Source organism: Melanerpes formicivorus, unplaced genomic scaffold (genome assembly GCF_026170545.1).
Source record: "Melanerpes formicivorus ecotype bairdi unplaced genomic scaffold, bMelFor1.0.p_v2 SCAF_22, whole genome shotgun sequence".
In the NCBI taxonomy this organism is placed as follows: domain Eukaryota; kingdom Metazoa; phylum Chordata; class Aves; order Piciformes; family Picidae; genus Melanerpes; species Melanerpes formicivorus.
Window position 1 is genome coordinate 2,172,755 of NW_027142374.1, and position 12,716 is coordinate 2,185,470.

At 51.9% G+C, this 12,716-nt stretch overlaps 1 protein-coding gene across 1 annotated transcript; it reads right to left on the minus strand.

The window, feature by feature from the left end:
• Positions 1-2,376: 2,376 nt before the first annotated feature.
• TNMD (tenomodulin) lies at positions 2,377-12,124 on the minus strand. The gene is made up of 7 exons (XM_068152215.1): positions 11,961-12,124; positions 11,707-11,841; positions 7,699-7,839; positions 6,807-6,908; positions 4,476-4,629; positions 3,136-3,305; positions 2,377-2,841 (listed from the first exon to the last, which is right to left on the minus strand). Exons 1-7 carry the CDS (start codon positions 12,072-12,074, stop codon positions 2,632-2,634), a joined length of 1,026 nt encoding a protein of 341 aa, XP_068008316.1. The 5' UTR covers positions 12,075-12,124; the 3' UTR covers positions 2,377-2,631.
• Positions 12,125-12,716: the final 592 nt, after the last annotated feature.

Here is a 12,716-nt window from a genome sequence, read left to right on the forward strand (position 1 = left end):
AAGCCCTTTTCTGGGAGATAATCTTCTTGCCCCAGGCCAGCCTTTGACCTCTGGACCATTGCAGCTTGTGTTTCTCTGATGCTCACTGGTGCACTTGTGCTGACAAATAACTGTTGTAATTGAATTTTCTTCATAACAGTGGTTGTGTAACAGGGGTGAAGTTGAAGGCCTGGTGCAGCCCAGCCCAGGAGCTGAGTGAATGAGTTTAGCTCTGTGTATCCCTGGACAGCCGACTGCTTGCTGCAAGCAAAGGGCAGGGCAGCTGGAGCTGCCTGTGTCTCCAGCTTCTCCTGGCGCAAGAAACTTGGATTTAAGCTTTGGTGTTCATTTGGTACTCTGTGCTGTTTTGTCAGCAAGCCTTTGCCTTAATTGAGTATCACGCTGCAGTGGTGTGGCTAAGCTCCCCTCCTGCTGATCTTGGGGGATTTGGGGGGCTCAAGCACTGAACTCCCAAGTGTTGTGGCTTGGAGCATCTGGCCAGCTGCCAGGGCTGCCTGGCCTGCTCTTGGTGGGGAGCCAGGGGTGAAAGGAGCTGTTAAGTCTGTAGTAGGAGTGATGGCCCTTTGTCAGCATCAGCCTTCTGGCAAACACTGCTTCAGTGCTGGGTGAGCTGCCCCAGCAAACTGTCCCATGTGCAGAAAATCACCCAGTCCAGGGCAGCCTTGCTGCTGACAGAGGAACCTGAAGGGGAGCACTCAAAATCCTTATGTTGTGTTTAGCCTGTGTGCATAAATCAGACTTGGCAGTGCACTGGGACGGTGAGGCAGAGTGCATCAGAGCGCAGAAACTGGGCTGGAGAGATCAGCCAACGGCAGTTGATGGATGGAGACAGATCAGGAACATGTGAGAAGCAGGGCCAGGTCTGTAGAAACCCATCCTCACCAGAAAGCCTGCACAGAGGGAAGTGACCCTGCACTGTCTGTGCCCCTACCTTGGCAGACAGCTTCCCTCCTAGGGCAGATGGCCACGGGGATGCCCAAGCAGACTGACACAGGCTACCCAGAGGATTGTGAGCTGCTGCAGGAAATCCAGCATTGTCTGTGCTGACCTGGCCTGTCCAGCCTGCTTGTCCCCACAGCCAGTGCTGTGGGCATCAGACGGTGTAGGTCTTACCAACTTAAATAGTGCTTACATAGGCATCTTGCTTTTGAAGAGACATCAGTGATATCCTGGAAGTACAGGCATGTGCTGGAGGAGATGCCAGGCAGGCTTGGGACACTGCTGCTCTGGTAAAATCATTGAATGCACTTTGTCAACCCAGCTGGACCCTCTGAGCCAGGACACGAGCACCACTGGCTGGCCCCAGGGCTCCAGATCCCTGTAGCAACTGTGGGTGTGTTTCACACATCCCCACCACATCCAGACCTCCTCTCTTCAAGGAATAAACGTCTTGAGGGACTTGACAGAAACACTTGGTGTCACCAGGGCTGGTTGCTGTCTTGTGGGATACTGTGCAGGGAATTCTGTTGCACCATACTCCGTATTTTAACCACATTGTCAGTGTAGCTGTGAGCAGGGGTGGAGGGAACTGCCCTTAGAACATGCCCACATCCCTGTGGGTGACGACCCTATGGCTGGCACTCACCACACTGGCAGTGAGCAGAGCTCAACCTTTGCTCCCTCTTCTGTACATACAGCTGGCAGGCTTATCCATCCAGGCATTTCCTTGGAAAGCACCAGCTCTGGCAGTGCTCCTTTGGTGGCACCGAGAGGGTTTTGCCCAGTGACATCCATGGGGTTTCACAGCAACATGACAGAAGTCAGCTCCTTGGGATGAAAGCTGGAACTTGGGCTCTGTGTGAGCACTGGGGCCATGATCAGGGGAAAGCGGTGTGGGGGTTGCTCAGGGGTTTTGGCCAGTAGCCCTCACCACTGCTGCAGGCAGTGTCCTGCTCAGGGTGGCTGCAATGTCAGGGACTTACTATTTTTCTCCTGCCTTTTCCCATTTGTTGGTCCTAGGGCTAGGGACAGCTGATAGCGCTTGGGGTCCTTAGCACCTCCATTTCCTCCAGCTTTGACCACTCAGGTTTCCAGGGGCTTTTAGCGCTTGCTCCTGCCTCTGCCTTGCCTGCATGCTGCCATGCTGCACATCACTCCTGAGGGGACTAGGGGCACCCCTGAGCTGTCACTAATAACTACTGAACACATTAGAGCACGGTGGTGCAGAGAGCTGGGACGTGCTGAACAACTACCAGTGACATCAGGGATCAAATTAGGGACCTCTGCACGTTCCCAGCGAGGCAAGCACCGGCAGTCTCAGCACCTGAGTTATGGATGCTGGTGACGAGGCAGCCAAGCAATTAGATCACTTCTCAGACCCATTAAGCATCACAGACTGAGACTAAACGACTTTCCATTTTCTTTGCAATCGTTCAGACAAGACGTTTATTGTTTGCTCTCTCTGCTCAGCGTGGCGGCGATGCACTTGAGCAGGGCCTCCCCCAGCCCCGCGGGAGCTGCGTGGGATGCGGCGGGCAGCGGGTGCTCAGCTAAGGCGCTGGGCTCCGCGGGCCTGCGCGCTCACGGTCAAGCAGGCAGCGCAGCGACTCTCTCGGGACGCATCCCGATGGGTGCCGGCGTGGCAGGCAGGCACGGGGCGGCACCCGAGCGCTGGGTGCGGTGCGGTGGGGGCTACACCCTGCCCAGCATTCGCGCTATCCACCAGTTGCAGGGCATGATGATCCGGCAGATGACCCTCCCGCCCTGGTAGCAGTAGGGGTAGGGGTAGTAGCCGAGGAGGGGCTCGCAGACCCGCCGGCAGTAGCGGTTGGCGCGGCGGCACTGGGCACAGCAGTAGCCTCGCTCATCCCACAAGGGGTGGAATTCCAGCCCGTTCTCTGACTGGTGGGAAGAGGCATCGTCAGCACAGCAAGGGGGATGAGTGGCTGAGGCACCCCAAGAACATGGCTAAGACAACCCGGGAGCATGGACGGGGCACCACAGAAGCATGACAGGACATGCCAGGAGGGAAAGTGTGAAAAGAACACCTTAGGGAAGCAGATGTAGAGCACCTCAGGAACATGGCTAGAGCACCCCAGGAGCATAGGACATAGGAGCATAATCAGGACACCCCAGAAGCACTGCCAGGACACTCAGAGACTGCAGCCAGGACACCCCAGGGTTCCCCACACTTACATAGTCATTGACAGGCAGGTCCTCCTCAGTGAGCTGCCGTGCTTGACGCTTGGGCCCTGGCTGTGTATCCTTCTCCATCTCATGTTCACTCTGGCCATCCAACCAGCTCTGGTTGCCTATGAGCAGCTCAAGGTCTTCTTCTGCTCCTTCAGGGTTGGCCAGCTCAGGAGCTACAGAAGAAGCCCAAATGTTGCTGTCAACAACCAGGGAGCAGGGGGATGAATGCATCAGCAGCTAGTAATGCCTCTACCCAAATTTGGTGCCAAGGTACAAGAAAAGCCCCTCAGCAAACCAGCTGTACTCCATTGCCTCCTGCTCTTACCAAGCTTGGGAGATGGGCTGTAGGAGATGATGTGGTGGGAGTAGAGGGTAGAGAAGACACAGCCCATCCCTTCCCTGTGCTCAGGGGTCTTGGGTGCCTATGAGTGGCGTTGGCATCCCCTGCATGGGTCTGGGAGTGGGTGGAAACATGTCTGCTGCTGGGGGGAAATTTGTAGAGCCCCAGCAAAGTGAGATGATTTGAGGCAGATTAGACCCAGCTACAGCACTCATGGCTTAGGGGACACCCACTGTAATGATGACCTTTTCCTTTGCTGAAGCTCAGCTGCTAAGGGGAGCGGGGGGGGGGTAGAGCCTAACAGTGGGGCTGAGGAAGCAAAAAGGGGACAGGAGCCCCCCACTGTGCTGGGGATCTTTGGCGTCCACTTGCTCTCAGGACCATCAATAGCCGTGAGCTGCGTGGTACCTGTGGGGGACAGGATGCACCTGGGTGGTTGAAGAGCAAAGAGTTTTCTTGGCAAGGGTTTTTAAAGCAGCTCGTTGGACAGAAGTGGGTTAGAGACAGCAGGTAATTACGCTGGCGGATCTGAGAGGCCACAACCTCTGCGAGGGCTGTGTAGTGAGCAGCTGGAGGTGGCAACCCCGCCGTGTGATTTAGATGCAGATGTCTGCTCAGGCTCTGATCTTCATGCAGTGATGAGAATTTAGGCGTCCCAGTTTCCAGCAGTGCTGGCTTCTTTGCAGGTACAAAGGTTTGGATTCCCCCCCCCCCCACTCCCTCCTTGTTATGAGGAGGGTGGCTGCTCTGTGAAGTGCAGGGTGGTGTGGGCCTGGCAGAGACAAGTACTTCACAGGGAGGAACTTCAGCCCTTGCTATTACATTGACCATGCGCTCTCACAGTCGTAGCCAACATTGTGTTCTTTTCTGATATATACAAAGAGGCTGTGGGAACAATTTCCCACCGCGGTAAGCAGGGTGCAAAAGGGACACAAATGTGTGGCAGAGCTGCTCCTGCTGAGGGGCCTCACAAGCACTTTGGGGAAGAGATGGTTTCTCCTACCTGCTATTGGTGTGGGATGGATCCAGTAGATGGTCATGTTTCTGCAGATGTCAAAAATTTTGGAGCTCTTCAGGAACTCCTTGTTCTGAATGGGCTTTTCCCCAGGCACCCAGACCACAGACTGCTCAAAGTAAGTGGTTGTGATTTCTTCTCCCTGGAAGAAGAGTGAGATTTCACCTCGGTGTGGTGAGACACCCTCACCCCACCACTGGCTGCTTCTCCTCCCTTTGGCTTACCCAGAGTCATCTCTCCCCTCCCAGGTAGCAGCTGGACTTCATCTGCCTTGGCTCATGGTGCTCATAGGGAGCACATGCAATACCTCATCGGTCTTCATGCGGGCCTTGTCTTTCCTGTCTGCTTTCAGTCAACACCTCCCCACTCACTCCTCCCTCTATTCATCATGCTTTGAGAACCTTCTCCTGTGCAGTCCCCACCATCTGGAAGAGCCTTCTGGAGTGCCCCAGCTCATTTAAAACCCAAGATTAAAACATCTCCTCTCTGCTAAGCTCTTACTACACAAATTCTCTCTCCTTCTGCTACTGATTTTGTGATGGAACACTTTAATTTATTCCTCACAGAAATTCTTTGCACGGCCATATTCTGTAATTTATACCACATGTCTCTGCTGTTGCATTAGTCCATGGGCTGTTTTGGCAGGCCTTAGGGTGGGAGATATATAAAGATTATTGGATGGGTCTGAGCTGAGCTATCTGCCAAGGCAACATTGTCTATGTTGGTGGTGGTAGCCCATAGAGTGAGCTGGCAAATGGTATCCTTCTCTCCAGAAGGTGTCTGGAGTTGCATTTCTCTTTTAGAGCGTTTTTCTTACGGCTCTGGGAAGTCTTAGGAAAGAGCCAACAAAACCTGAACCAGTCTGAGGTGTTTTTGTGGGGTAGGGGAGGTGCTGCCTGAAGGACCTGGCAGCATGCAGGCTCTGGGAAGAGATGACTAGAGCTTAAATCTACATTTATCTCACTGGGTTTTACATTCCAGCTCTCTACCTGGGGCAATGTTCTACTAAAACCTGGGAAGTCATATCCCTTTTACGACAGTAGCCAAAAAGATCTATTAGCTTCTTACGGAGTAATCAAAGAATCGGTGTCTGGGAATTTGGGTCATGATTCAGGGAAATGTTTCTGCCCACGCTTCATTTCAAACATGTGTCCTGCTGACATTCTATCTGCAATGGCTTCCTTGGAGGGGACTCTATCTGCTTACACTCTTTGTCTTCATACAGGGAAGCAGGAGCAGTCTGTTGCGGGGCTGTGCCAGCACTGGGGGCTTAGGGATGGGGATAGGGGACAGAGGACAGCTGCTTTCAAGGGGCTGAGCCTTCACCCAGGTTACTGTTTCAGAGAGTGGGTGAAATATGGGTTCAAACTCTTTTTCTGCACAGCATGCAAAATGTGAGAGTCCTTGCAGCAGGATGTGGTGGGCAGAAGTTAAATGAGTGTAAGAAGCAATCAGGAACATTGATGGGAGGAAGGTCCAGGCAGGTCACGGAGGTGGCTTTAGCCTGGTGCTTCTCACCTCACCAAGCACTTTCTCAAATCGCATTTCTTAAGCACAGCTGATCTTTTAAATTCATTATTTCTGCCTCATTCTGCTCGAGAACACGAGGCTCAGTTCTTGGAGAAAACAGTTTGATTGACTTTTTTGTGCCTGCTAATCCTGAGCTGCCTTACGACCTTTTGACTACAACAGGATTATTGTTCTTGATCTCCCATATTGTGCTGAGGGGTTTTTGTCTGTGGGCTGTCTAATCCCGTCTCTTTCCATTTGTTTTTGGAAACAATCCTCTGAAATAAGATCATTTTATGAAGCAATCACAACTCATTATTTGTTGAGAAGAGGAGGCTGAGAGAAGGGGAGGCTGAGGGACGACGCCATTGCTCTCTCCAGCTGCATAAAAGGAGTTGTAGTGAGGTGGGGGTCAGTCTACTCTCCCTAGAATGAGAGGAAATGGCCTGAAATTGTGCCGGGGGGGGTTAAGTTGGAGATTAGGAAAAATTTCTTTACTGAAAGAGTGGTCAGGCATTGGAACAGGCTGCCCAGGGAGGTGGTAGAATCCCCATTCCTGGAGGTGTTCAAGAAGTGTGTAGACATGGGACTTTGGGACATGGTTTAGTGGGCATGGTGCTGTTGGGTCAACATTTGGACTCAATCATCTTAGAGGTCTTTTCCAACAGAAACAGTTCTATGATATTATGATTCCTATATTGCAGCATCTCTGGGAAGGACAGAGCACATGGGAAGGTGGTTGGGAGGGTAGCCCAGGGAGAGGAGTGAGTTTTACTTGGGGCAGAGGGATATCCAATTTTATTGACCTACCTCAAGCTCGGGGATCTTGGCCTCTGTTGTCTCAGGTAAGACTTTGGTCTGCGTTTTGATGAAACATTTTTGAAGTCCCACAAAGAAGATGCCAGTTATCCCCTACAGCATCAGAAGAGACACCACAAAAAACAATCAGAGCAAAGCAGGAGGGCAAATAGCCCCCTGGTACGCAGGGCTGAGTCATATTTTTCCTGTGGATGTGTCTGTGCAAACTGTGTTCAGCCGCAGTGCTAAGATGTACTAACAGGTTCTCCTCAGGGATATTGCATTTTATGGTTTGGGAGAATTGGGCTTTTTACAAATATTTGAAGGCAGAGTAGTCATAAAATTTTACTTTGCTCCCCTTCTCCTAACAACTATCACAAGCTCCAGTTATCATAAATAACAGTATGCAGAATAGCATCTGACCGTTATGGTTATATGAACATTCAGCCCCCAGTTCCTGCTAGGCTATTAGCTGAAAATTTTGCCATATGTCACTGCACAGGGTATTTCCCTACAAATTTTAATTAGGTTTCAGAGAGAGCCTACAACATTGTCATGAGGTTTTAATGCTCTCCAGACAGACAAATGTACTGGGCTCAGATAGATTTATAATGATTGCATTCCTTTGCAAGGGTAAATCCAATAACTGGGTCTTGCTTTTAAGATGTATTTCACTGGAAGTGAACCACACCACTATTAAATACCGGTGGAAGTTTATGTAGATGCACATCTCCTTTCCTTCCAGCACATCCCCAGAGAGTCTGCATCTGGGCATTTGTCTCCCTGGCATAGAAGCATATCTTTCTGGGACTTGCTCCAGCAAGCCCTCAGTGCCCCAAGGGATCCCTCTGCTCTTGCTGCAAGACTGCAGGCAGGGTCCCAGGACAAACCCTGCTGCACTCACGTTTTTGAAGTCATGGATCTCCAGGATTTCCTCACTGCCATTCCCACTCCTGAAGGTCTCTGTCTGGGCCAGTGGGTCAATTTCCATCATGATCTTCTTCTTCTCTCCATGGCTGAAGAATGTGTGTTCCATGTCATAAACCTGTGAGGGCCCAAACCACACAGGGTTTGGCTCAGACTTCACCTGATTTTGCACACCAGCTGGTGAGGGGTGCATGTTCACAGATGCTGGGTACTCTGCCATGGGGCTGGCTGCTCCCTTGTGTCCCAGCTCTGAGACAATCATCTGGATAGCACAAAGGCAGGCAGCTCCTAGGCACCAGGGCTGGGAAGAAGGGATTGGGCCAGGCTGTGGGGGCACATGTACATCAGGCTTAAGAGAAGATGCTCATCCTATACTTGCATTAGGAACTTTGCCTACACTTTCTGTGGCACAAGTCTGTTTATATCCCAGGCTGGACTGAAGTCCTGAGCCCAAAGGACCTCACTTTCCCTTCTTCCTGGCTTACTTACTCCATCACTGTGCCCGCACCTTTCTTGCTCCATTCTTGCCTCCCTAGCTCACTTTCCCTGTCACTGTGTCCTTGGCTTGCTTGCTCAATCATGTCATGCCCCAGCACGCTTGCTCCTTCTCTGCACTTTCTGATTTTCCTGGAAAGGTAGAGGTAAAAGCCTCCTCTCCTGGAGGAGATCAGGGATTGCCTGCAGATGAAAGGTCTCCATGAGGGCTGCTGAAGAGCTTTGGGGTGCAGCAACCAGCTTCCTAGTGGCACTCATCCCTGTGGGGAGCTGGGGAGCAGCCCTCCTGGCAGGTGCTTGTGGTCCTCAGCCAGCCCAGGAGCCCTCCAGTCTCTGGGTGCCTGACCCTTACAGGATGAGCAGCGGCAGAAACTATTTGAAGCACAAAATTATTCTGCTGGTGCAGTGAGAGCTGGTGATCCTTGGGGAGCCTTACTTCCCAAATCAAATGGTGTCACACAGGAGCAAAGCACTTGTCCAAAACCCCTCAAGTCCACAGGGTAGTGGGGAGTGATGGAGGCATGGGGATGGGAAAGCCCTGTTCATCCCCCAGTACAGCTGTGGATCTGAGGAAGGGTTGATCATCCTGGCTCTGCATCAGTTCCCCTGCTTTGCCTGCAGTCCCATCCTAACCCCCGTCCTGGTTTGGTTGGTACAGAATCCTAGACCAGCCATGGTTTGCAGACCATCAGTAATTTGGAGTCAACCAGGAGCTTAAGCTGGGAGGGAGGAATTCAAGGGGAGCTGCCCCAGGTTGGCTATAGGGGTAACACAAACCATAAACTTCATGCTACTGCTTTTCCTTCTCCTGCTGCTACTCCTCTTCCTTCTCCTACAACTCCTCTTCCTCCTCCTCCTGCTGCTTCTCTTCTTTCTTCTGATTGTCCCCATCCCTGAAGGGGCTCACTTACCATTCTGCTCCCAGAGACTGTCATGCATTTCTGGACTGAGTAAAACTTTATCTACTTAACATTAGTATTAACATTGGTTTTCCTGTTCCTTCAAATCTGTTCTCACTTCAGCCCACCAGTTCTCTCTCCTTTTCCTGATCACCCTTCCCAGCTGGGGAGGGTTCATCAGATGATAAAGCCACTGCTATAGTTTAACTCCAGTTATGAGCTAAACAGAGACAGTTCCTTTCACAGTCCCCTCATTCTTGTAGACCCCTCCCCATGAGGGGATTCAAAGCCTCTTAGGAATATTTTCAGCATCATAGAAACACAGAATGGTGACCTCTGGAGATTAGCTAGTCAAACTACACTGGGAATGCAGGTTCACCTAGATCAGGTTGCACAGGAACATGTCCAGGCAGGGTTTGAATGTCTGCAGAGAGAAGCAGACTCCACAATCTCTTTGGGCAGCCTGGTCCAGGGTTCCAACAGCCTCAAAGTAAAGAAGTTTCTCCCTCATTTTGCAACCTCTGGAGGAAGCCTGGGTGCAGAGCAGGCTGTGCAGGCTGTGACTGCTGAGTACCTTTAACCCTGCTTATAAGTTAGGAGAGCAACATGCACCTTGGCAGCCACGAGCATCTCCTGTTAGTCAGCAGGAGTCTTTTATGAAGATATATAGCTGTCAGTGGATTTTATGGTACTGTAAAAACAGTCTGAAGCCTAAAATGGCTGGAAGGCCGCTGGTTTTGACTGACAACATGCGCACGGCGCCATAAATCACTTCTAGAAGGGTAGGATCCCGGGTGGCACCTTACCTTTGAGTGCCTCTCCATTTACGAAGAATTACTTTTTCCAGTGCAGTGGCCAGCCAACCCATCTGGGCTTTGTCGGCTGCGTGCTGCTCAGAGAGCTGTGAGATGCTTTATAGGGCTAACAATGACACTTGCTTGTGAGCTGTTGAAATATGTCCCCTTGCGAGGCCACACCAAGCCCCCTCATTAGCTGACTCATCTCCTTTGCTTGCCGTTGTGCCAGCTGGGGCAGATGCTGCTGTGCAGAGGGCAGTGTCCTGTCCAAGGCCATCCCTTCGAGGAGCAAGTGTTCTTTAAAGAGGTTGGTTTTTTTCCCACTCTCCTGTTGCGTGAAGGGAGCTTGAAGGGTTTGCTGCTCTTGAAAGAGTTTCATTCCCCTTGGTTTATAATTTTTGACAGTTAGGAGCTTCCAGCCTTCCCATCCTCTTTTTGCTGGAGGACACGTGGGCCAACTGGAGAAGCCACTGCCCCATGGCCACAGAGGACATGGCAATGCTGGATGCTGCAATCATCAGTGTGCAGCTCCACTGCAGAAACATCTTTGCTTTCCTGCAGCCTCACACTTCACTTGTCCACCCATGAGGTGTTGTGGTGGGCTTTCAGAGACACCACTGAACCCCATCCTCCACTATTGCCCCCAGGTGAAGATGCTGAAGGATCGTGCCCTGGATAGTCTCTCTGAGGCTGCAGCAATGGCTCTATGCTGCTGGCTTGGAGAAAACTTCCCTCAGGGGTTAACATTTTCTTTCCCCCATAGCTGGCTCACACTCTGTTTTTCGAGGAACAGTAGAGACTTTGTAACCTTCTCAATAGGAGCCTGGAGGCACATATGGCTTTTATTGGCTTTTCTTTTATTTTGAGGGCTATTCATTTCTATTTGCTGATAAGAAGACAAAGTTTCCAGCAAGCAGGGTGCTTCCTCTGCCCAGCAAGAGGGATGCCTGGCCAGGTTGGCATGGCTCTGACATGGGGCAGGGAGTTGGCAAAACCCACCGGTGCTGAGGTACAAAGCTGGACCTCCTGGATGTGTGTAGAAACCCAAAGGGGAGGGTGAGGAGCACCAGGCAGGCTCATGGCTTTAAGGTTAAGTGATTTGCTTGGGATATGGGATTAAAGAAAAATAGAAGTGTTTGGGCAGAACTGCCAAGATGCTGGGCAGAGACGCACGGGAGATGCGCAGCCACCGCCAGCACGTCCTGCGCTTACAGCAGCGTCCGTCTGGGAGCTGGGAAGGAACGAGCCCAATCCAGTTAGCAGGAGCTCCTCCAAAGCTAATCTGCCTCACCGTCCCTCACATTGCAGACACATTAAAGTAAGAAATATAATCCGTGACAATCAATCACCGCTGCGTCCTGGCTTTCTCTCCTCTTTATGCGGTGGCATAATGACTTTTCCACCAGTTTCTGGCAAGATAATTGAAACGAAATGGAAAATATTTTCTTACTTGTCATAAAATTTGCTGCTGGCGAAAGAAGAGTAACTTTAACTCTTCGTGGCGTGGCTCCCATCCCCTGTAATTGTCAGTTAAGGAAAGAATGTGGTGACAGAGGAAGGAAAAAAAAAAACCCAACAGCAAACCAGCAGCAGCAGCTCACCTAAAGTAAAAGCTACTTATGAATAATACAAAGCTTTTTAAAAGTCCCATGAATACTTGTGGTCTAAGCAAATGCAGTTTGCAAAGTCTCCTGGGTCTTGGGGTGTAGCTAAAAGTCTCAGTGAGTTGGAGGGGGGACAGCTCTGTCTGGGGAACCATGCTCAGAAATGTCAGACGACAGAGTTTGTACTTACTTTTCTGGGTGTTGAGTTCCAGAGATACTTGACACCGAAAAATATCAGGATGAGGGAAAGGAGCAGCACACCGAAGAGCAGCCCGCAGATCTGGTACCTGGTGCAGGTCTTCCTTCGTGTCTTGGATGCTTCTGCCTAATTAATGACAAACGGTGTTGGGCAGAGGGCTGCTGGTGACTCAAGGAGGGGCAAGCACACACGCACGTCGGACAGAGGTCGTGCTGACAAGGTGGCACAGCAAGCCATGAACTTACGTCCAGAAAGCGGCAGTTCTCCGGGCTCTCCCGTGCCGTCCCTCCCATGGTCTCCTCCGTGTGTGGGGATGTGAGCTTACTCCGAGGTGGAGTTACAGGCTCTTGGCTGCACATGTGGCCGGGAAGGCTGGGCCACCGCCGCCCCCGTGACGGTGGCAGTCAGCTTTCCCCCACGGCTGCCGGGCCCCGGGCGCTCCCGCAGTGCTTGTTGCTAGCAGGATGCAAGCGATTCTCATGCCTTTGGAGACCAGCCCGCCTGCAGTTCTGCTGCGCCCTGTCCGTCGACTGTCTCCAGGGTCCCAGCTCTTCACCTTTGCTCCTGCCCTCTGATTCTGCCTGTGCACCGATGGCTCGAGGCTCAAGGGCTCCTGGGTTCTCCTGGAGATGCTTCCACTGCTGCTCCTGGGGGGCTGCTTGCCTCTGCTCAGGAGTTCGTGGGAGCTTCTGCAGCTGGGAGCTGCCAGTGTGGTGGTGGGGGACATGGCATGGCAGGGAGGGGCAGGTGTGTGTGTGCATGGGTGTGCATACACCTGTGTGTGTGTCCGTGTGTGTGTGTGCACATTGGTATGGGGTGGTGTGCAAGGCTGTGCCTGCACATGGACGTGTGTGTGTGCACACATGTGTGCACGGCTGTGTGCATGTGTGTATGGACTCACTGCCAGCCCTCAGCAACGTGGAGTGAACCTCAACCTCTTCCCCATGCAGGGCTCTGGCATCCTGCAGCTGCTTTTGTGCAGAGCCTTGTCCCAGAGTTGG

What these genes read in the sequence shown, in the direction of transcription:
- TNMD (XM_068152215.1), bottom strand. Translation starts at nt 12,074, where the DNA reads ATGTGCAGCCAAGAGCCTGTAACTCCACCTCGGAGTAAGCTCACATCC. An exon ending in AGATCCATGACTTCAAAAAC is followed by an intron (nt 6,909 to 7,698) that starts GTGAGTGCAGCA and finishes CTGATGCTGTAG; the next exon opens with GGGATAACTGGCATCTTCTT. An exon ending in CCATCCCACACCAATAGCAG is followed by an intron (nt 3,306 to 4,475) that starts GTAGGAGAAACC and finishes CTTCTTCTGTAG; the next exon opens with CTCCTGAGCTGGCCAACCCT.